Source organism: Aethalodelphis obliquidens, unplaced genomic scaffold (assembly GCF_003676395.1).
Source record: "Aethalodelphis obliquidens isolate GAN/ISIS:26980383/991018 unplaced genomic scaffold, ASM367639v1 scaffold35, whole genome shotgun sequence".
Taxonomy (NCBI): domain Eukaryota; kingdom Metazoa; phylum Chordata; class Mammalia; order Artiodactyla; family Delphinidae; genus Aethalodelphis; species Aethalodelphis obliquidens.
In genome coordinates, this window is record NW_020837979.1 from 18,797,834 (window position 1) to 18,823,253 (window position 25,420).

General features: G+C 38.1%; 1 protein-coding gene across 6 annotated transcripts in view; it reads right to left on the reverse strand.

Moving 5' to 3' along the window:
- Positions 1-25,420, reverse strand: part of CTNNA2 (catenin alpha 2) — a 1,197,048-nt gene that overhangs the window by 85,348 nt on the left and 1,086,280 nt on the right. For 5 of the 6 annotated variants that reach the window (XM_027129221.1, XM_027129219.1, XM_027129216.1 and 2 more), the window contains 3 exons: positions 22,506-22,598; positions 21,756-21,912; positions 15,016-15,216 (listed from right to left, as the gene is read on the reverse strand). In XM_027129221.1, the coding sequence (XP_026985022.1) occupies positions 15,016-15,216; positions 21,756-21,912; positions 22,506-22,598 (451 nt within the window). The remainder of the gene's footprint in view (positions 1-15,015; positions 15,217-21,755; positions 21,913-22,505; positions 22,599-25,420) is intronic. The other variant, XM_027129220.1, reaches the window with a different exon arrangement.

Genomic DNA, 25,420 nt, shown 5'->3' on the forward strand with positions numbered 1-25,420 from the left:
TATAGAACAATATCCATCCTGACAAAACCTAAGATGTTAGTTTAATTATGAATTCTTCCAACACTTTAATAGGGCTTGAAAAATGAAATACCCTCAAAGTAATACTGAGATAGAAACAGTCTCAAAGTACTTCAAATATGATGCTGATTCTACCTCTCCCTAATTAGGACAAAACACAGCATTGCCTTTGTGATTCACACATTGTATATTAACAGAATTTCTGATATAGGATTATATAAATAGAAGCTTCCTTCTACTTTACGAATTACATCCAAAAATGTAGACACCAGTTTAATGTTATTTATCAGAAATCCTGGATTGCTCTTAATAGCTTATGTCCTGAAGGGGTGATCAAAGTTGGAAATAAACTTTTAAATTCTCACTGTACTTTTGTATGCAGAGTGCACACTAGGCCACAGAATGATGATATTCCAGGAGTAATGAAATCAGAGTTAAGTATGCATATAAAAATCAAGGTCACCTATTCTAGTGTTGATCGAGATCCTAAAACAGAGGTGAGGAAGATCTGCACTGAATCCTCCTGGGAGACTTCAGAGGTGAAATTTTAGAGCACAGGGTGAGTCAGTAAAATGAACAAAACATTGTGCTAAAGATGCAAATAGGACTGCCGACAGCCATAAGAACCGAATCCAAGGTTAAATAGAGGCAGTAGAAATGACTAGCCAACCAACTCCATTGCCTCTGAGTAACCACCTAAAAGGTCCATGCCCTGCTGTAAATATTCCAATGACTTCTTTTAATATAGAGAGGACTATAAAATCTCTTTATCAAGATATAAACACAAACATCTGACTCCTGACTATAATTCCTATCTGTCTCTGTCTCCCCACTTATTCCTACATATATTCAAATGTTCCAATTAGACTGAATTACTTCTATGTCCTCAAATATGACAGAGACACACCATGTCATACCATGTCCATGATCAATTTATTCTCTCCTACTAAAATGTACTTCTTTCTTTGCCCCTGCTGAATACCTCCTCAATCTTCAACAACCAGTTTAGAATTGTCTGCCATTGTGAAGCCTTCCTTAATCCCAAGACACTCCAAATTTGGCCATTCTCTACAATTTTATAACATCCTAATTATGCCTGCACTATTATAGTACTTAGTACACTGTATGAGGATTGTCTGCCATTTCTGTATGTCAGCTGTTCCCCACAAGAGTCACTTTTAGGCAGAGACCATCTCTTCTTCATTCATTGCATCTTAAGCCCTTATTATGCTTCTGGCACAGCTATATCCAGCTGGGAGAAGGATGGGAAGTGAAAGAATGGGAAGTAAGAAGGAAATAATTTGTCACCAAGTATTTCAGGGACAAAATGAGCAGTATCACATTCAACATACTAAGTCACTCTCTTTCTGCCCATCATTTCATATTAGTTCAGTAATTTTATTAAAGAGTTTCATGAGTCATTAACCAAGTTATTAGTGGGCATTCTAGTTTTGGTCTCGAGAGACCTTTCAAAAACCTGAGCTCAGAATCCTTTCAGGACCACTTGAGTAGAAGCTTCACCACTGAGCATGGAGAAAGATTTATTATTGTATACTTGACTAGTTGACCAAAGCCCAACTAGCATATCTGCATGCATAGGGGTCATCCAATTGTGGCGGTGCAGTCAACCAACCTGCTTTCTTGAGTGTGTTCCTTACACAAATTTTATTACTGAGGATAAAAAAGAGAAAAATAGACAAGGCCTCTGTTCTAGAGAAAGAGCCAGTCTAATAAGTGTTAATATAAAATAGAAAAATAAGAATGAGAACATTTGGAAATAATCTAAAAATAGAATAAAATATTAGGACCGGGATAGAATTGTGACCAATTCCAGTACAAGAATCAGTATAATCACACCCTCTCCATTACAAATAGATATGATGCTTCCATTTTAACAGTTGAAGTTAGGCAGAGAATTAGGTGTTAATCAGAGTAACTGGAGCCAGAAAGTATTGATTTGGGGAGACTCTGTGAGGGCAACTCTAGTATCCCCCTACATCAGGAAAATACTACTTGATGATGTTTCTGTACGTAATGGATTCTTTCCTATAAATGGTTTCTATCAGACATTTCTAAGCAATTTTATTCAAACAGCCCCCAATTAGATGTCAGGTTAAGAGAAGAGAATATAAAGGAGAGAATGATGTAAACCATCATTCAGGCCTGAATTTGGCCAGAAGAAAGTCTGACTGGCATTTACAAGACTCTGTGTGTACCTTGATAGTTCAGCACATCCATGAAGCATCATCAATTAGAAAGGAGCCTGTTTGAGTCTGAAGCTCCAAGTCTTACTAGTGTAGAAGTAGGAACTAACACAAACTGAAGCTGTAACATATTTGTTGCTTTGGTAACACTCAAAAATTATGGAGGACAAACCATAGCCACTGGTCATTGTTTCATATTGATTCAGTAACTTTAGTAAAGAACTTCATGACCTATAATTAAGTCATTAGAGGATGTTCTAGGGTCCCCCCATCCCAAACAAGGACCTTTCAAAATCTTGAGCTCAGAATTCTTTTTAGAGCTGCTTATGTTTCTATCAATTGGACAAGAAATAATCAAGTGGATCTATAAGTCTACCTCATGAACAAAGGCTATTTCATTACTGTATGTAATTTATAGACCCATGCACTCCCAGTAGATGTAGAGGCTTTCCTACAAGTACAAGAGTGGCCATAATCTTGTTGAAACACTTAGCTAGCATTTCTTGCATTATCCAGACCTTTACTTCTTGATTTTGCACACTCGCTCTAATACTGATTATGATTTTCATCACCACTCAGCTTCTTCTGAGATTAAAGTTTGAATCTCTGATACTAAGTCAAATGAAATGTTCCCTAGTAATATCACTAGATTCTTTCTTCTGTTTGACATGTACACTGTTACCTTTGAATTATGTACTAGCTTTGTCTTGTTTCTCTGTACAATTTCTCAAATCTGTCCTTCTCTGCTCCAACTCTCCTCTCCAATCACCTTGTTCCAATCTTGGCTTTTATTTCCTCACTATCTAGATCTGTTATGACTCTCTCCCCTCCTGGCCAGATACTGCATAGCTCTATCTAGACACAATGGAAGGCACTGCACGAAGAAATAGGTACATTATGGCAGAAGTTAAACATGTCCCTGTTAAATCCATGTTGTGGGATCTGTTCATATGTCTTAATATTCTATCTTAATTATGCTAGTCATCACCCTTATTGTTTGTCCCATCTTTATGCATTTGCAAATATGTATGTGTGGTAGTCAGCCTCTGAGATGGGCCATTCTTTCCTGGTATCCATGCCCTTGTATGATCCTGTCATCTTGAAAGTGGGCTGGAACTAATGACTTGCATCTAACTAATAGAATATAGAAAGGGGAATAAGTTGTCACGTTGGTAATTAGGTTACAGAAAGGTGCTGGCTTCCCATCTTCCTTGCCTTTTCTTGCTCTCTCACTTGCTCACCCTGATGGAAGCCAGTTGGTCTATGGAAAAGCCTCCATGGCAAGTAATGGAGAGGAGCCTCTGGTAACAGCCAATAAAGAATTGAGGCCTTATGTCCAATAAGGCAACTGAGGCCTTTCAACAACAATGTGAGTCAGCTTGGAAGTAGGTCTTTCACCAATTGACCCTTGAGATGACTGCAGCCCTGGCCCATACCTTGACTGCATCCTTGCAAGAGATCTTGAGGCAATGCCACCCAGCTAAGCTGTGCTGGTCTCCTGACCCACAGAAACTATGAGATAGTAAATGTTTGTAACATTCATCCATTAAGCTTTGGTGTGATTTGTTACACAGCAATAGCTAACTAATAGAATATGCTATGCCAGAAGTAGAAATAACAGTAAAAATAGTCAGAAAGACATATTAAAATTTCTGTTCATTCATTTGTAGCAGCTATGCTGGTCTAGGTTTCTGGTACATTTATTGCACTCAGGCAGAAGCTTAATTGAATCTTGATATTTGATTATATTTATTTACAAGTTAACCAGTTTGAGCCTCAGTTTACACAAGTGTAAAACAGCTGGCCTTCTGGTTTTACATAAGGTTTAAAAATAATACATTCTACAAATTTTATATACAATTTTAAATATAAACATAGGTAGTACTTAGTCACTGAGGATAAAGTGGCAAATAAAATAAATATGATCTTGCCTTCAAGGGACTAAAAAGTGGGATGTATGTAAGATGCTTCCCATTGTGCCAAGCACACAAGATTCACAGTAAATGTTTCTTGTAATTGTCATCTTCACACCATGACCCTTTGTATCTACCCGTCCACGCCCCCTTTTTCTTTGTTTACAGCTGGCAAAATCATCCGGTCTCCTTTGGATGGAGCTTGGAAGTACAACTACGTACATGATTCATCACCAAAAAGTGGGCCTTGTGGGAGTGAAGTAAACTGAAAATAGCACACAAATTAGTGTTGAAATCTCTGAAAATTGGGAAGTTGGTACAATTTATCTGAAAACTGAATTTCCCTGCTTTTATGCCCTTCTCTCTCCTTGGCAGGACTACATCATCTTTCTGATGGTTTTGCATTTTTAATAATGAATTTCCTATGAAATCTGCCCTCAGGACAAGATTTTATAAACTCACTGTTAGAATTTTCATTTTATCTTCATTGCCAAGAAAGCCAGTGTTAAACACTGTATTACAGTATGACCTCACCAGATCCATGAAGAAAGGAAACCTTTAAAAGTTAGAGACTTTACCAAAAAGCTCGTAACTGGGGAAAAAAATCAAACCCAGCTTCCCTATCTCAAATTAGACACTATTTCTAAAAAACCTCTCAGCTTAACCTAATATTCTTGTGAAAGTGTTTTCCTTCTACCTCAAATGCATACTACTATTTTATATTAGCTGATTGATTGGATGTGAATCTTGAGTAAAATATCCTCAAATGTTTTTTAAATGTGGAGGAGGGAGTATGGAAATAATATTTAAACTCTCTAAATTGAAATAATTCTCTGTCTAGGCCAGTGATATACTAGCTTTCACTGTGCTTTCTCTTGATAACTCTTCATCAAGTTAGAAGATATTGAGCTCTGGAAGCTAGGAGCCAGGACGAAAGAAGCCCAGCTTAATCTGCTCCCTATTCCCTGGTGACTATTTGTCAGCTGTTTTTACCCCTCTAGACAACCATCAGCATCCTCCTGGCTAGTCCTAATTCTTCCATGCTGTGTATATTCTTGGACTTTCTTTCGTCAGAGTCAGTCATCTGTTCCCTCTGTGGGAGTTCCTAAAGGCTGCCATTTTCATAAACTCATGTTTGGAAAATTATAATGTACATTTCAAACATCAAAATCAAACTCAAGCTCCAGAAGGCCATACATAACCCATGAGCTGAATTGTTTGATGAAAGATGAAAAAGGACTGCTTAGAAGAAGGAAAAAAAATCTTCTAAATTCTGTCCACGATAACTACCCTAAGAGAATCAGGCAGCATGCATCTGCTTTTGTCTAGACACAAATTCCTTTCCCCAGGGAAAGAAAATGCTTGCTTGGAAAGTTCTTACATTTTAAAATCAACATTTCAAAAATAATCACAAATTGTTTATAAGTTAAGAGGAAAGGATGGCACATTTCATTCTGAAACTTAAGAAATGAGTAAAGAACTGAACATGATGCTTTATTTAGCTTACAGTGTTTGTAGAAACCTAGCTTGATAAATAGTTAATTTTGGCATCAATGAGATTTTAAATTTTAAGATGTAATAAAATAATTGCTAGGAATTTATTGCTCTTAGTTTAAAAGATTCTGATCTTGATCATTAAACATGCAATTTTTAAAAAGGGAAAAACCCCTAAAATAAGGTATTATTCTACGTCAGTTATGTTTTTTATTTATATTAATAAACATTTTTGAGCTTCAACTCTCATCAAGGCTGGAGGAAGTGAAGAGGTAGTCTCAGATCTCAAGGGGTTAAAATTAAATTAGGAAGCAACATACACACACACACACACACACACACACACACACACACACACACACTCCTGGATAGAAAATAGAAGGGGGACAGAGAACAGAGAGGTACCTTAAGACAGAAAAATGGGCAAACACAGAGTTTGCAACACCTGGTAGGACCTTAATGAGTGACAGTGAGTAATGGGGCACAGAGGAGTGGGATTGGCTGGTATGGTTACAGAAGACTTCGCTTCTTCTCTAGGAAGAAATCAGCTAGCGTTAGAGAACAGGTAAAATATAGAAAGGCAAACCAAGTGGGGAGGTAATTTTGGGGTCAACTTGACAGAAATATCCAGAATCTTTCTGGTTCTTATGTCCATATGTTATCCCAGCTACAAGCATAGTTTCTTATTTTTCCTAATCAAACTATTTCTGGAATATTCTAATGATGTTCCCATTCAAGTGATTGTTGACATATTCTTCCTTTCTTTGATTCCAACACCTATTGCTGACGTGGTAGGGATCCTGGGTAAAAGGAACTTACTGCTGCCTCACTTGTGCCCAGTTAATACACCCTGGCCACCAATTCCTGTGGACCCCAGCACTGGCCTTTGTGCCATTCCATGGCCAGTACCATGGATGCTGATCCCTCATATCCTTGAAGTGACAAAGAAGTATCATGTCTTTTGCAGTCCCCAGGATTGTGAGTCTATGATGTGACTCACACAGAACTGGAAATTCATGTCTTCCTTTTAGTTTTACTTTGAAAATTGGGCACTAGAAAAGTGCTGTTTCTTCCACTATGTTGCTCCATAAATGTGTAATTGTGAGCCTTCCTATATCCATCCTATCCCACCTCCACTTCCATGTTAGAAGTTTATTATCAGGCTAAAATTGTTTCTCTTGGGACTTCTCTAGTGGTCCAGTGGTAAAGAATCTGCTTTCCAATGCAGGGGACACGGGTTTGATCCCTGGTCAGGGAACTAAGATCCCACATGCCCCGGGGCAACTAAGCCCACACGTCACAACTACTGAGCTTGCCCCTCTCAGTGAGAGATCCTGCGTGCCTCAACGAAGATCCCGCATGCCATAGCTAAGACCCGAGGCAGCCAAAAAATAAAATAAAATAAAATGATGAAAATAAATAAATAAAGTAAATAAATATATATTTTTTAAAGTGTTTCTCTTATTTTCTCAAGTTGTATTCTTCTCAGGTGGTTCTTCAGCCTCTCACGCTGAGAGAGCTGGTCATGTGTGAATTCTAGCAGAACATATTACTTACAAACAAGCCAGTATAGAGAAGATATTTTCATATTTCTGCATGGCCAGGGCTTTCTGAGCAAAAATGACTGGTAACCTGGTTCAAGGTATGACTCAATAGTAGTCCTAAATTGGTGAAATAATCCAGAAAGAGATTTACGGGTTTATCTCCCCAGAGATAGATGTTTACATTTCAAAACGGAATAAAACCAGGAGCCATTCATTTATATTCTAAAGGGTTGTAACAACCTGGGGACCTTTCCTGGAGAGAGTTTATTAACATTAAAGAGTGAAGGTTTTTCTCTCCCTCTCAGGAGGGGAGGGAGACAGCTGAGCACCAATTGCTATATAAACTCTCAGATTCATAATTTCGTGGTTCTTCTCCTGTAGTATGGACCTCCTTCGTGTGGGCAGACTTTATCTGACCTTATCACACTGCCTTGAGTGGTAGAACGAGGTATAGGGAAGTGGCAACGTTATTGTTACTAAGAAAGAAGTTTGTTCTCTGAGCAAGAAACCTTGCATTTGCATTCAGGATAAAACAAATAAATACTGATATTAAAAACCATCAGCCAGATCTGTACAATACTTCAAGTATGTAGGTTTCAGATATATGGAAGAGGCTTTGAGACAAACTACATGTTGCCTGTCTAAGGACTATTAAGTGAATGAAATTTCCTTCTCGTTCCTCCTACACTTCTGACTTCCCACCTCCATGACTAGCACAACCACCACTTAGTAAGACATATTCCTCCATATTGTAATCATTTTGACCTTTCAGGGGGAAATAAAATGTTTTACACCAATAGTAAGGGTTATATTAAAATGTATTTAAAATATATTAGGAAGTCTAGGCTGAACTGAATCTCAGTCATTACAGCTTCTGTGGAAATTCATTACTTTCATAATTTAATTTCAAGGTCAGTCACAGAGAAGTGACAGATTGTAATAGTCCTTCCTATCTCTAATATCTAATATTTCTGTCTTCCCAATAATCTGTCCTTACCACCTTCTTCTGATATTGATCTTACTTCTGTCCATACCCCTTGCCTCTGGTCACAGTGATAGTCAGGTCACCCAGACATGTCCAATGATAAAACTTGATCCCGCCAGCAACAGAAATCAGTCCAAGTGAAATAAGCATACCCCCAAGTGGCGAAGAAGATTGCTCTTCTTTGATGTGTAGAAAGTAGGAGGAAAACAAGCATCTCTACTTATCCTGGAATCTTGAGTTATAAGCCTAAGGCTGCTGCTAGTGGATATATTCTCCACTGAAAAAAAAAGGTCATATCTTAATTTTTCGTATTCATTTAATCAATGCATACATATTAAAGGCTAATTATGTGATAATACTTATCTAGGCCCAAGGCACGTACAGGAACACCTGCCTCTAGGAAGTGACAATCTATCTGTGGACCATTGACACTGAAGAGGATGTAATAAATGTCAACAGACTCATAGAAATAGATCCCTGTTGTCTCTAGCTGAGACCTGAGTCAGATCTTAAAGGATAAGTTCAATACCCAGATGTAGAGGAGGAGGAGAAAATGGGGAAGATGACAGGAAGGAGAGTGGGAACAGCATGGATGTGTTTTAACTGGAAAATAATAAATACACCTGCCCAGGTGGAGCAGAGGATCTACACAGAGGATTCATGGGCAGTGACTGTCCATGTTGAGTGCAGTCATGAGGAAGCCAAGAAACAGTGAAGCATATATCCCAAAATCAATAATATTGACCATACTTAGATGATGAAACATCAGGCAATACATGAGAAGCTTGAGGCTCAGAGGCATTAACTAATTTGTGTAAGGTCACATTTAGAAGTCAAGGAATTGAGTTCTTCTGATTCCTTACATGGATTTCATCTATACATCGTACTGACACAATGGTACCCCTCATTATCATTTCTAATTTGGGTGCTTTCTATTTGTTCCTCTTACTGGGCAAAATACATAGGAATGCTGTAAAAAAATAACTCTTTTATGAAAACTTTACATAACAGAAGCATGAAATTACAAATTATACCATCTCTACTAAGAGAAAGAAGTCAATCTGAAAAGGCTACATACTATTTGATTCCAACTATATGACATTCTAGAAATGGCAAAACCATGGAGACAGTGAAAAGATAGTGGTTACCAGGCGATTGGGAGGGGGAGAGGGATGAATAGATGGAGTACAGTGAATGTTTAGGACAGTGAAAAATACACTGTATGAAACCATAATGATGGATACATGTCATTATACATTAGTCCAAATATAATAGAGTATACAACACCAAGAGTGAACCAAAATGTAAACTATGAACTTTGCGTGATTATGATGTGTCTGTGTAGGTTCATCAATGGTAACAAATGTACCACTTTGGTAGGGGATATAGATAATGGGGGACACCATGCATGTGCAGAATCAAGGGAATTGATTCAAAATCATGGGAAATCTTAGTAGCCTCCCCTCAATTTTTCTGTGAACATTTAACTGTTCTTTAAAAAAAAAGTCTTGAAAAAATTTATACCATCTGTTTGGCCCACATGTTCTCCAAAATAATGGAATTTCCATTTTCATTTACAAAGTGCTTAATAACAGAATCTCACTAAAAAGACTTTATTTTTTTCTATTCTTTTTGGATTCCCTCTGAAGAAAGAACTGCTGGCATCTCAAAGATCTCTCAACCTGATGATATTGACATCGTCACAAATTTGCATCAGCCATCAAATTTACAAAAATGGCATTTCAATGTAATCTGTTCTGTGAAGAATGAGCTACTTTAAACATATCATTGAATGGACTTTCAGGCCCCTCAACTTTCCACAGCAATCTGACTTTGCAAATGAGATCTCTAAAAATGGGTCTCGTTGGGTGGACTTGCTACCAAGCTATTGGCAATTTGTTATAATTCAGGTTTTATTGAAGAGCCCATCAAACATGTTAGTACTTAATGAGTCTGATGTATGTCAAGTTTATTGTGCTTTCATCTGCCTAGATTAGTTTTATAAAACATAAATAGGTAAATTTTTATGTAATATTGCCCTAGAATTTTAACATACTAATAATCCACAAAATTGTGTTTTCAAATTAACTTAGCATTCCTATCAAGACAAAAAGCACTCTTCAAAAAAATTTACTTACTCTTTACTAAGTAAAGTAATTTATGGAAAATTAACTATAGACTGTTCCATCACTCTTTGGATCTCTCTCAATTTCTAGCCTCTCAGTGAAGGTAAAGTGGGAGTTCTCTCTACAGAGACCCACCCCTGCATCATTTGCATGTTTAAACAGAGGTTGGCCTGTATTTGAAAACCCCATTAGCAGCAAAGTCTGGTCTAGTTAAGACTTTTTGAGCATTCTGCCCCTTTTTTTTCATGCTTGGTAATAGACTCTCACTCCATTCCCTTCACCGTACCCTATGGCCATCATGCAGAGGCTCCATTTAGTCTTGTTTAAAGTTGCTCTTATTATGGAATATTATTTCTCTTGTGGCAGTTATTTTCCATGGGGGTTATTCTGTCCACCCAAGAACATCTAGCAATGTCTAGAGACAATTTTGATTGTCACAACTTGAAGTGGGAAAGGGAAGAGGTCCTATAAGCATCTAGTGGGGTAAGTTCAGGGATGCTGCTGAGCACCCTTAATGCACAGGACAGCTGCCTCCACCCCAAGAAAGAATTACCAAGACTCACATGTCAATAATACAGAGGTTGAGAACTTCTGCCTTAGGGTCTTTAACAACTCAGATATAAAACTGGGCAGAACCTGGTAGGTTGGTGGAAAGGCAAAAGAAAACATGATGCTTTGTCTTCCATGTCCTGGACTCTTCCTTTTTTTCTTCTTCTTCTTCCTGTCACCTTCCACTCCTTGCCCACTGCTCCGTGTTCTCTCCTCAAAATAAAATGTATTCTCAGGACAAAGTTTGATAAAGTTGCATAAAAAAGTGACCAATTAAACGTTGCACTAAGATTTTTTTAAAAATCAGAAGCAAAATGTTAGCCCAAAGGTAGAAATTTGGGTATTAATGATCTGTATAGGAGTTTTTATTTGAAGGACGTAGCCCTCCTTAGCATAGCCAGACACTGACAAGGGGACAAATCCATTTTATAAAATCTATATAACCTACAAAACTCTGCATAACCATAATCACAGAACTGATCTTATGTTCTTCCTCAAACTCCATGTGTGTAGTACATCCCCCAACAATTCTAATTAGCAACCAGTGAATTTTAACAGCTGAAGCTTTTTTTTTTTTTAGCTTGTTTCTCATAGAGAAATTTCTTATTGAGAAATGCTAGGTATTAAGTCACCATATAGATCACACATTTTAAACCTCATGTTCCACATGTTCAGATTACCAGTGCGATTGTGACAGAGCACCATCCCTTCTCTTAAGCCCTGCTGGCTTCAGAGCAGAGGCATTCTCCCTCCATGAGGAATCCGTGAGTATGTCAATTGTTCTACTCACAGCTAAATTATTTTTTGTTTTTTTTTTTAATAAATTTATTTATTTTTGGCTGCATTGGGTCTTCGTTGCTGCGCACTGGCTTTCTCTGGTTGCAGCGAGTGGGACCACTCCTCTTTGTGGTGCACGGGCCTCTCATGGCGGTGGCTTCTCTTGTTGTGGAGCACGGGCTCTAGGCGCACAGGCTTCAGTAGTTGTGGCACGCAGGGTCTAGAGCACAGGCTCAGTAGTTGTGGCACACGGGCCCAGCTGCTCCGCAGCATGTGGGATCCTCCCAGACCAGAGCTCGAACCCATGTCCCCTGCATTGGCAGGAGGATTCTCAACCACTGCACCACCAGGGAAGCCCACAGCTAAAGATTTTGCTTTCATTTCTTTGACAACCTCTCTACTTACCCATAAAGAAACCATATTGTTCCTGTTTAGGAAAGAGAAGAACCACTGGGGACAGAAGCAAAATAATCTATATACCTTGTATATTCTAGTTCTTAGCCCACTAATATCTACTTTTCCTTGACATGTATTCCATTTTCTACTAGTTATTTATAAACTGTTTATTTCACTCTCTTCTACCTGGCTTCTTTCCTAGTGATCTTCAATAGATGCTGAAAAATAGAAAGAATCTAAATGTCTTGTTTATCTTTTCTGTTCAATTATGAATTGGATGTGGACATCAGAATCAGGAAGGTGCCTTTAGTTAAGTACCCCAAGTATTCAATCACTGCAAGGAAGGGCTGAGATGAGAATTTTTAAAGATCTGAAAATTGACAAATAAGAGCAAAATCTTCATTAGCAACAACAATCCAGGATGGATTGCTCTGTTTCATTGATTTTTTTTTTCAGTTAAAAAAACTTCAACCAGAATATTATTTACATTTCAAGACTTTGGGTGAAAATTATGTTAAAATATTTCCATCAGCTAGGCACACTGCCCTTGCCTTTATGTCGGTTTTGACCCAATGGGCACCACTCCTTCTATTTATTAAAGCACCCCAAGGCTCAATAAGAAGGAAATCTAAAATGTCTCTTGAACAACGCTGAAGTCTTTGTGTGCACAAAGTCGCCTATAAGTTGGCAATATGCTCTGCATGTCATCTGCGGCAGTAATCATTCCAACCAGTCATGAGTTGAAACTTCTGACACTCTTCACTCAGTGTCAGATCCAAGGAAATGCTGCTATGTGTCAGATATACCACAGGAAGCTGAGACTTTGTAACAAAATCGAGGTAATGGGCCAGGAACTGAGAGCTCCAAAAATGTGACAGAGTTTCCTTAAGGGTGAAAAAAAAGTCCTTAAATTGGAGAGTAAAATAACTGTTTCTAATTATTCCAAATGAGAAAAGAAATACCGTATGGCTTGCATTGTGTTGCTCTACTGAATGCAAAGGGCAAGCCTATTTGAAAAAAAAAAAATAGTGCTGAATTTCAGCTAATTACAATGTGGATATATCATATTATTATTTTTTTAACATCTTTATTGGAGTATAATTGCTTTACAATGGTGTGTTAGTTTCTGCTTTATAACAAAGTGAACCAGCTATACATATACATATATCCCAGTATCTCCTCCCTCTTGTGTCTCCCTCCCACTCTCCCTATCCCACCCCTCTAGGTGATCACAAAGCACCCAGCTGATCTCCCTGTGCTATGCAGCTGCTTCCCACTAGCTATCTGTTTTACATTTGGTAGTGCATATATGTCCATGCTACTCTCTCACTTCGTCCCAGCTTACCCTTCCCCCTTCCCGTGTCCTCAAGTCTATTCTCTTCGTCTGTGTCTTTATCCCTGTCCTGCCCCTTGGTTCGTCAGAACCTTTTTTTTTTTTTTTTTAGATTCCATGTATATATATATATGTTAGCATACAGTATTTTTTTTTCTATTTCTGACTTATTTCACTCTGTATGAGAGAATCTAGGCCTATACACCTCACTACAAATAACTCAATTTTGTTTCCTTTTTTGGTTGAGTAATAGTCCATTGCATACATGTGCCACATCTTGTTTATCCATTCATCTATCGATGGACACTTAGGTTGCTTCCATGTCCTGGCTATTGTAAATAGAGCTGCAATGAACATTGTGGTACATGACTCTTTTTGAATTATGGATATATCATATTATTATTGTTATTATTTGTAATTCTAAGCCTGTGAGGATTCTCAAGAGCAACGATCCCTAGATGTGCTCTTTATTATGTGATATTACACTAGTCCTTTTCTGCTTATATTTCAGAGAGCAATCAGTGTCTGTTTATCTGTTGTTTTTCCATGCTACTCTAGACTAACAAATAGCTACAGAAGTCTTTGTAAATAACCTTTTCCCTGTAGAAGGAAACATGTTTCTACTAACATGTCTTATCATGTAGAACTTGGAACACTGCTATATCTGACCTTTCAGAGATATGTCTATTTTTAAAAGCCTAGTGGGTTCCAAATTCCATATATAGACCCATGAAGACTCCCACTGATGCTGAGGTAAGTTCCTTCTATGCATACAGAGGACCCGATTCATTACCCATTCATAACTCCATCCAATATAAAGTTAATTCTATTTGTCTTCTCTCCATCCCTGGACTTTCTCTCTACTCTCATTCCCCCATATATACAAATATACAAGGCATAAGGGACTTCAGAAAGGGTCTGAAGCCAAGAGACACCAGTCAAGAGCAAAAACTACTAAAAATAGGCTACTCTTTGACACAACTATCCAGAGTTATGGGTTGTTGTGCTAACTCAGTAGAAATAAGTATTTTTTCCATCTCAGTGTACCAGAGAGCTATGACAGGCTCACATAAGTAACTGTGTCTCACCACGACCGTGATTCCCCAGTGGGCAGCCACATGCCCCTGGAAGAGGGCATGCAAGCCTTTGTAAGAGGAGCAGGACATATATTAAAGTCTAACCTTTTTTCAGTAACCACTACCTCCTTTGATTACTTCATGTCCATGTACTACCTAGAGCCTTTGTGCTTTTCCCTGGTTGTCCTTATCTTCTCAAGAAATAGACAGGGAAATGTTTTTCAAGTTCAAGATTCCAAGTTCCAATCACATATTCACTATTTTCTAGACTTGTGACCTTTTTCCAGTTTCTTAACTGATTCAAAACTCCATTTTCACATTCATAATAGGAGATAATAAAAATCTGCCTACTTCACAAGGTCCTTGTGAGAATCAAGTGCTTATATATAAAAACTGTAGAGTAGTATATACTGCAAAACAATAAATTATTATTCTGCTAAAGTATTCCAATTCAAACTCAAGAAATAAAGAGCACCCTTTTTATGATCATGTGTAATTTAGAAGCAGAAAGATCTATGGGAAACAATGAAACAGACTGATTCAGGTATGGAAATTAATCATGGTGCTGACATTTTTGTCAAACCTAATATCCATGGTTACCTGTCTCAGAGAGCAATTTTGTAGCTTCCAGCACCTTCTCAGTATAAACTCCAGCTTCATAGTTCTCCATCTCAGCATTGATGATGTGTATGACTCGAGCTGCCCGGCCCCTGATAGCCCCTGCAGTCCGGTCCAGAGTGTCCACATCCCCCTCTTGAAGGGCTATCACACACTTGTTTACATCCTCCAAGATATGATTTTCTGTGGAGAGGACACATACACATTTATATGATTTTATACCACTGACACACTTAAAAACCTATTGAAGATAGATTCATTAACTCACAAGCCATCAACTTGTACATCTCAATACATGCCTAATAACATTGAAATTATATTTAAAAACATAGTTTATAATTACAATAGTGGTTCTCAAACTTGAACATCAACTGGAGGATTTGTAGCATCATAGAGACTGTTGGGTGTCTCCCTCAGAGTTTCTGATTCACTAGGTCTGGGGTCGGGCCCAAGAAGTTGCATTTCTACCAAGTTCCCAGGTGATGGTAATGTTGCTGGTTTGGGGACCACACTTTGAGAACCACCAACTTTAAAAATATCTCTTTCTTTGTTTCAGTGTTTAAGATTTATTGGGTGAAAAGGTCTTTTAAGAGTGGTAGTGGCAGCGAACAAGAAGTCACCAAGCAGCAACGTTTCTAGACATGTCCATAGTTGCACTTTGGGTTGGATCATGTTTTTATTGAGGAAACATTTAAGGGAGGCTTTAAAATGAACAAATATCACCCCATCAGTCTTCCAATGTTGTGTCATGCATAACGTATATGCAATGGAAACTGATCAGGTGAATAGGATCACAGAGTTCCCCACAACTGTAATACAATCCAGTCTGTGGCTGGTTCCCTCAGATTGGAGCCAAGGTCAGGGATCACTCTCCATCATTGTCCAAAGCAGAATCCAAGCAGGCAGAATGAGAGGCTTTTCTCTCTACCAGCCTAGAAAAAACATGCAGTCTGGTCCCTTACAGTTTTGCAAGTGTGCAATTTTGTATTTTCCATGTCCAATGTGAGATCTGTTATTATGTTCCTTGAACATTCTTTAGAAACAGAATTCTAAGGAAATGTTCAAAAAGTTTAGTACTCTGAGGAAAAAAAAGAACTTAAGCTGAAAATATACATATACACACACAATAGAATAACAGGACAAGCTTGGAAGTAGTCTTAAGTAATCTGGTAACCCTTAAGAAATTATAACTGTTCAATGAATAGTTAATAAAGGACTAAATTGAATGGCTACCTCTTTAAGAAGTTTCTAGAGCTAGTTCTGATTTATAAATTCCTAAAGAAGGAGAGATGGGAGGGTACTCAGCAAATCCCAGTCTGTCCCATGGATCTCTCCTTCTTTCATTAAACCAATCACTCAGAGAAAATATTTGTTTTTATAAGACATTGGATAGAAAATTGCAAAGTATAACATGTTTCATAAAGGAACATCTGTTTGACCTCATACAATATGATTTCCTCACTCAACTATTTATAAATTTCTGATTTCTACATTCTCTGGTTTCAAATAGAAATTAGAATAGAAAAAAAAATGAAATGTATAAATTTTAATATTTAGATATCTTAAACTCACAAGAAGTTACTTCCTGAATGCTGATATTTTCCTGAGAGAACAAGAAAGACAGTTGTGAAAATAGAGACATAAAGGCTTTCATTTTGATTAAGGAACTTCTGAAACCACCTCTTTATGAGATCTTGGATTGGATCATGCAAACTCACCTAAAAGGACACCTTAAAAAAAAAGGTTTACTCAAATGAAACTTGGCACAGGATTTTAAATACAGAAGTTTGATTCAAATAGGTCTCTCTTACTGCCCTGATGGATTCCTCCAGACAATTAAAATATGTCGTGGTCCCTGAAAATGGGCAACTGCGAGGGTGTTCATGTCAAAAACAAGCATTTTCGGGCTTCCCTGGTGGCGCAGTGGTTGAGAGTCCTCCTGCCAATGCAGGGGACACGGGCTTGTGTCCCGGTCCGGGAAGATCCCACATGCCGCGGAGCGGCTAGGTCCGTGAGCCATGGCCACTGAGCCTGCGCATCTGGAGCCTGTGCTCCACAACGGGAGAGGCCAAATCAGTGAGAGGACCGCGTACCGGAAAAAAAAAAAAAAAAAAAAACAGGCATTTTCTTTGAATAACATAATGTAAGAATAAGCATACCTACCATTTTTCTGTGCATAGTTTAAAGATGGAATTGAATGCAAAACAGAGGAATCTGTCAATTACATTAGATACTACTGTATCTGGAATTAACAAAATTTAAAATGTAAGAAGTCCATTCATGACCTAATATCCTAAAATGAAATGATAGTTTTAAAAATCTAATTTCCAAACTAAAATATGCAACTAATTTAATTAGGAGGCAAGAAAAAGAATATGCTTTCATAGTTATAACTGCAGTTGACCCTTGAACAACAGAGGTTTGAACAGTGCAGGTCCACTTATACATGGATTTATTTCAGTAGTAAATACTACAGTACCACAGAGCCGAGGTTGGTTGGATCCACAGATGCGGAACTTCCCATCTATAGGGCTAACTGTAAAGTTATGCCCAGATTTTCAGCTGTGTGGAGGGAGGGTCGGTGCCCCACACCCCCAAGTTTTTCAAGGGTCAACTGTATACATTAATTGAAAGAGGCCATCATAGCAACAGCATTGCTTTTAATTGAATTGCCAATTAATTTGTTCAATGGTTAGTCACATTAATCATGTGTGAATAAAATATTAATTTTACTAATTTTCAGTTTACTAAATGACTCAGTTTTCTTAATCAACTCTTTTTATGAAATGTTGAGATAGTTTACTCTGCATTTCCCAACTTTACCCAATTAGAGGTACCCCTTTTATAAAAAAAATGAATTACAATTCCCTCATGATAGTAGTTATACCAGTGGATGATATATATGTAAAAGCCACTATGATAAAGAATGTTTTAAAATAAATTTGTACTTTATTAATCTAAGTACCAATAATGCACTTGAAAAGAGCTATATTGTTCTTATAGACATATTATTTAATCAAAAGATGACACTTGGTTTATATATGGTTTCCCTGGACCCCTTGTAATAACTTCTCCACCCCTAGTCTCTACACCATCAGGTCTGGGGTTTACAAGTTTGGAATTACTCTGGTCTAGTATCTATCAAAAAGGGCAGTGAATTATTCAAAGGCAGAATCCACACTTAATTCATATTTTCATACCTGACAGCACCTTAGAGCAGGCAATCAAAGAAGAAATCCTGAATAAACATGTCCATTGAAGAGGGACAATCAATTATATATTTTTATCCTACGGTATTTTCAGGAGAAAGAATTCATTAAGTAAGGAGATAGAGGAATGATGTTCCAACTAGAAAATAACATAGAAGAGAAAGTAATAATAAAAAGCACCTGTATTCCAGAGATGATTACATTGCTGGGATAAACCCCTTAGGTACTTTGGATGCCTGGATGTAAAGCATGGTTTTTAAACATCATAAAACATTTGACTGCAACGTATCTTGTGGTAAACTTCCTTGAATTTTTGCAACCTTACGATTTCAGGAAAGATATAATCTTGTTAAAAAATCACAGATGATCAGACTACCTGATTATTATAAGCTTTAAAGCTATAGTTTCTAAATTCAAAAGCAAGGTTCAGTCTGTGAATTTTTTAATGAAACAAACTCAAGACCCTGGAGTCAAAAAAAACCAAACAAGTAAAAGAGGAAAAGGCAAACAAAGCAAAACAAAACTTTTAGACATTATGGGATTGAGTTAACAGTTTTTTCAGATCTTAGATGCCTGCTATTTTGTGAGCCAAACCCAAGAATTCAACTGTTATGTGATTAATGCCAAGATGTTCAATTTAAGACACTATTAAAAATTTTAGTTTTTGCCCAGTGGGAAAAGTTTAAGTGTTCTAATACAGCCATTTCAATTTTTTTTATAAGCCCAGACTACATCTGAAAATTGGTTTTGCTCCTGTAATGTTAGTAGCTCCCCAAACTTGCTGCTTTTCATATGGACAAATTAAGCACTCAGACACACAAGTTCAGGTAGCAAAAAAAAAGAAAGAAAACAAAACAAAACTATCCCTTAAAAAAAATCTTTTCTGTTGTTGTTTTCAAAATAGTTTCCTGCCAGAATAGATATTTCCTTAAGAAGAAACTGATACATAAAGTGTCATTAATGCCATTTCAAAATATCTCCTGGGCCAACCTTGCAATTTACTGATGCAGATGTTTTGGCTCCAGCTCGGAGAGGAGATGAGAAGTAGTTTCCCCAACTATCGGGCTGTATCTACAGTCTACCAGCAGGACAGAGTGGCCTGTGTCATTATTTGTCAAGCCCATCTGTGGAAAGGTGCCTGCCGCCTCCGATTGTCAAGTCCAAAGGCATGCTCTAGCAGGTCCTGCCAAGGCTGGCTCCCCGACAGCGCCTGTTCATTTTCCTGTCATGGCATGCCGCAGCGCTTGTACCACTGGGGTTGGACTGCACAGTGTTATCAGCGGAAGCCAAAGCCTTTTCTTGTTGCTGGTAATAATGAGATGCACAAAGGAATGGCAGGGAGAAAGGTGGCAGAGGCATATCCGGTGGAAGAAAATTAAGAAGAGTTTTGCACTACTGAAACAGTCTGAGATAAGACCTCCTAACCTTGCTTTTCTCTACCCTCAGAAATTTTCATATATGCATTTAAAGAAAAGGAGAAGTTGGGAAAGCTTTAAGTTCTGAAATGATTCCTCTTTGAAAAAGGTAGTGTATGGATATTTTCTATTCATTTGTAGATAGAAGGGGAATAGCATAAGATTTCCAGGTGCTGTTAGGATTGCTGTGTGAGTTCTGAGGCTGGTTGGAGAGTCCCCCTGCCCCTTTTGGGGACCCCTATAGTCATCTTGACAAAGACTGACTACATACAAGAAAAATGCTCAGTCCTGGTGTCCGTCCTTCTGTTCCCCACCACTCAAATCCCCAATATGTCTATCCAAACAATTTCTAAGAACCTTATGAAAGATACATTTCTTGCATATCTTTTATGTTGTTAGGACTTACGCATCAGTGAAGCAAAAATCCCAGGAATGGCAACACATTGAGTTCTTTATCAGTCAACCCCTGGATATGGGTATGTTTAAATGAATAGTTGCTTTGACAAGTCATCAAAAACAAAGCACTTTGGGAATGAAGAATAAGACAGGGTTCCAAGAGGGAAGAGAGAGTGGAATGGTGGTATCAGAGGGGATGGCGAGGTTTGAGGGGGTGGGGAAGGAGCTGCAATGAAAACTGGAAACATCAAAGGCAAATTCCCTTCTATCTAGACTTACTGAGAACTATATAGATTCTGGAAAGAGGATATCTGGATTTTAATTATACCTCTGCCAAGTTACCTACCTCTCAGTGCCTTACTTTTCTCAAAGGAAGGCTCAGAATAGTGATGCCTATCTTATAAAACTTTGGTGTGAATTAAACCAAATAGCAGAAAGTCAGACAAATTATACTGAGCATGTGTTCACTCATTTTTCCCATCTGCCTTGCTCTGTCCTCCATGATTTCAAAGTTGGCTTTTCCATCATCCATCAGATCTACAGATTCAACTATGCTGTTCTCAGACAAGCTTTAAACACAAGCCCCCAGTGGGAATTCATTGTCAGTTTCTTGGTGAAAGGAAAGACTGCAACTAGAGAAAAGTTTCTAAATACACTTAAGCCTCCTGCAGAAATCCCTTCCACACGTTGCAGTCAGAGGCCCTGTCTGTCTGGATCCCACCAGCTGTGCTGCAACCCCTCCCTCTCAGATCTCAGTAAGTCCTGGTCAAGGCTAGGGCACACCTGAGCTGTCAGGTGTGAGTTCCATATTCCTGTGGGTAGAGTCAACACCTGGTCAATTTGAATTTTCAAGCGTCACTTGGTTATTTTAATGCCTCGCAAGGAAGCTGAGGTTTCTGGTGACCTCCTCCCCCATGCCTCCCATAGAGGCTTTTCCAGGTGAATTGGGCCAAGTGTGTTTCGTCAAATGTGTTTGGAAAAAGGCCCATTAGCTGGCGGTAGCCAAATTTGAAACAGCATTGATGAGCCCCGTTAAAGGTCAAATTGATTACATGGTTATTCAAATGCGCCAACATCCTTCAGTCTGGCTTCATTTACAAAGAAGAAAGTTACAGTTTCCAGTGATGATTAGTTACTCTCTCTCACTTCTTTCCACAACCTCATGGTCAAGTGCTCAAAGCCTCAATAACTCCCAAGTACCTTCTAATGGGTTCATTCTGTGGCTAACATTTCTTCCCAGCTTATCACAAACCTGGGTAACTTCACTTATTGAGGGAAAAAACCTTAATGCAGCCAAATTGGAATAACTCATTGTTTTTTTGATTTTTAAACGTAACCAGTCTCATAACCCATACCCTTTTTTAGATGGATGATTCAGATGCATCAAAGGCCATCCTATTTTAAAAACTCCAGGAAGTAAAAAGGAGCCTAACTCTACTTAAATAATCTGTTCAGGTTTCTAATATCTTGATCAGAAATTTGTGTTTTCCCCCCAAATGCTTTGGCTCAGTGTCTTGAAATAATGTGCACAGCAGAGAAGAATTTTCAAGAGGGTGTTACAATTACAGTTGCAGAGATGATTGACAGCTCAAAGGGCCAAGGAGAGCACTTGAAACAGAGACCCATGACATTTGAAAGATATTCCTCATCTCATCTTGTTCTCTTCCTTCGGCTGCCTTGTAAGGGGCCCGTTTGTGATTACCTGAGACAGAAAGGAAGTCATCCACTGAGGTGATGTCATCCACAGCCTCTGTCAGCACTCGGACCTGCTTTTCCCACTGGTCTTTGAAGACATCCATATTGTCCTGAGCAACTTTGCTCTGTGGCCGGGCAGCCAGTGTGAGAGCGGCATTGATGACCTATTTGTTAGAGACAATCCAGGGACATATTGACCACACTCTTTGACAGAGGAACAAGCAGGTCAAAGATCATGTTGAAATCCTGGACCCTGCAGCTTCCACAGATAAGTGGGTTCCCAGTGTTTGGAAGGACAATCAAAACATGAAACTTAAAGTAGGTTATCACCTACTACTAATTTTTGTTTGCTTTTCTTCTTTTTGTAAGATATAGGTTTCAAAAAGTGCTTACTGGACAAAGCCTACTTAGCACAGATGTGGCAGAAATAGAAGTCTTGTTCTACATGCGCAAGCATATAATTTAGTGGTTGAGACACTAAAGGTAAATAGATATGGAGCATTGAAACAACAGTCCAAGACAAATAGAAGAAAGTCAATAGGAGTGGAAAAGAGAATAATCGCCACAGTAATTCTGAAGAGACTGGAATAGTTTGAAGTTCTTTTTGAGAAAGGCAGAACCTGAAATGGCCCATGAACGTTGGGTAGCACTTTCTAGCGAGAGGAAAGAGGGCAAGGCAAGGAAATGAGTGACATGAGGGCTGGAGCGTAGAAGATCTGAAATATCAGGCTTTGGAAACAAAGTAAATGAGGCTTACCTGGGGACACAGGCTGTCAATCTGGGTGGCTGCCATCCGAACTAATTTCACCCCTTCTTCATTGTTGGAGATGGAACAGGCCAAATTGGCAACCTGTATTGAAGAGGATTTGAATGAAAATGATGTTGGGACCAAGGGAAAATACACTATTGCATGACCTTGTACCTTCCCCGGAGAGTGCCACATCGAGGAGAATCCTTTCACAAATGAGATAAAGGGACCCTTCTGTATTAAACCAAATATTACTAAGTCTTCTGTCTGTAGGCATTTCTATCAGAAAAGCAAGGTGTTAATAACAAATCATTGCTTCAAGATTCTTGAGCACACACAATAATGTATTTTAACTGGGTTCTTCTGAACTCTTTCCCCCTCCATCTACACTCTCACTTGAACTCCCTAAGACTCATTATTGAATGCAAAGCATTGTGATTTTGGCCACATCAGTACTAAATTCTGACCAGTGAGAGAGATGCCATAGGCAATGCTTTTGATTTTAAAGAGACCCATAGTAAACTGAAAATTAGTGTCTGTTACCCCAAAGAACCCAAGATCTTCCAGTCACAGTCTATCAGGAAGATGTCAGTCCACCAGTAGTCAACTCAAATGCTTTCAGGGGCCAGGCAGTTCTGAAAAGTGTGTAGAAAAGCCTGGTGTAATCCAGTAGGCAGTGGGGGGAGTGTGCAGCCAATAAGGACGTGCAAGTCCACTATAAAGGCATTCAAGTTTGATTTTTAAAACATAATATACCAGCCAAAACAGCTGAACTGAATTCAAGGTCAAGCATTTCAATGTTGTTCCTTCTCTTCAAGGAGTGAGAATTGGTAATACAAGGCCGGCCTGATTGGCCAAGGTCAACAGCACACAAAGTTATAATCAAAACACTGATCAGTCCCACCAAGCTGATGTCAAGAGGACAGGAGGATGGGGTTTAGAAAAGGCAAAGGAGAAGAGAAGGGCTGCCAGGGCTAGGAGCAGTAGGGCAAGTAGAGTACATGATTAGCAGAGAGAATCCGTAGGAGCCCTGTGGCCACCTGCCTTTTTGTATCACTTTTTTGTTCACTTCTGCTCTCCAAAACAAGACTGCCTCCCTACTATGCCTTAATGCTCTGGGAGATTCAAATGCACTGCATATGTGTATAGTTCCTAATGTGAAAGAAACCTTAGTGTGGAACAGGGAGAGCAGCACAGAGCTGGAGATCAGGAGGCTCAACCACTAACCCATTCTGTAAGTCATGTCACATTTGGAGGATTGTTTCCTTATCAGCAAAAGGAGATGGATAGATGGTGATACTAGGGATACTTTCAAAGATGACCTCAATAAATCATTAGTGCAAAGAATCCCATTTTGAAGCTTTTAAGAAAGAACATATTAAGTCTATTACAGTGAGAATATATACTATGAGAAACCACAGATTTAATTCCAAAAGTTATCATGTAGTTTCTTATATTTTATAGTTTACCTTTGATTCTTCAGATAATTTTCACTATGTAACTTAGTTTTCAAAGAGAAAGACAAACATGCCTTTTTATACCCATTCATAGGATACTAAATGCCCAGGGGTATGAGGAGGCTCCTTGGAGGGAGAGCAAGAACGCAGGTTCTCAATTTCAATATTGTCTCCATTCTGCTTTTTTATTAATCTTTGTTATATTTGTATTCTACTGTATTTTATATTCCAAACACCTGAATAAGTATGTGACATAGAATTGGTGCTCAATACATGTTTATTGAATTAAAGAGTAACCTTTTAATAGCTTTTGAAAATTGCTTATAGTGATTTGGAATACATAATAAGTTAAAGATACTCTTAAAGATAAAGTTGTTAGTCCTGTAATTTGGCTGGACAAATTTTCACATTACCTTCTAGCAGATGTTTACTAACGTCATGGAGCTAAACAATAGTTCTTACATTCTAGTCCATTGTTTGAGTCCAGAATGCAGTGGCCCCTGTCCATGGTGGATTGTGAAATCAGGATGGTGTGATGAAGTTTTTAGAAAGATATATGTATTTAATTTAAAATTCTGTCTTTTAATCTTAAATTCTTCCCATTTCTGCTGTTGAAAACCTTTCATTTTATGAAATTATGGTTTTGTTTGCTTTTTATCATCCTTGCTTGGTATGTGACAGAGACTTGAGGTCACACTTTTCCATTGCAGTGAACAACTGCTGAAGAGTTTGGCATATGACTCTATATAAGGACAACAACATGAAAACTTTAAAATGCTCCAGGAATCAGATCTTGGGTAATATTTGCTTGCATCTTTGTAAGATGAAAAGTAAGAAAATACCAGCACTCTCAATGAGATAAAGGCTCTAGATCAAGTATTAAATGGCTGTTGACATAAAAATATTTATAAATAAGAAAAAGAAAGAGAACCATATATTATGTATCTTTTGATAGAATGACAGAACACTACCTATGAAACGTTCTTGCCAAAAGCAACAACAACAACAAAAACAACAAAACATGAAAATGATCAGCCTTAGGATCGATTCTCAATTTACAGAAATCCAAGAGACAAATATGTAAAATAAAACGACATGGATGTCATCATGAAAATCCTGATGGTGATAACGAGTAGAAAAAAGTCAGACCTTTATATATCCTGAATAGACAAATAAACCATTATATAAATATCCATAAATATTTAAATGACTTTTTATATATATGTACATTGTAAAACAATGAAAGAAATTTAAAATTCACTAAATATTTGATGATATTAAGGGGTTAATGTTTAAAATACCCTAGTAATAATTCAGTTATTTTATTTAAAGTGTCCATAGCTTTTATATATGTTTTTTATGTAATGTTTTAAAATACCCTAGTAATACTTCAGTTAAGTGTCCATAGCCATATATATATACACACACACACACACACACACACACACACACACACACACACACACA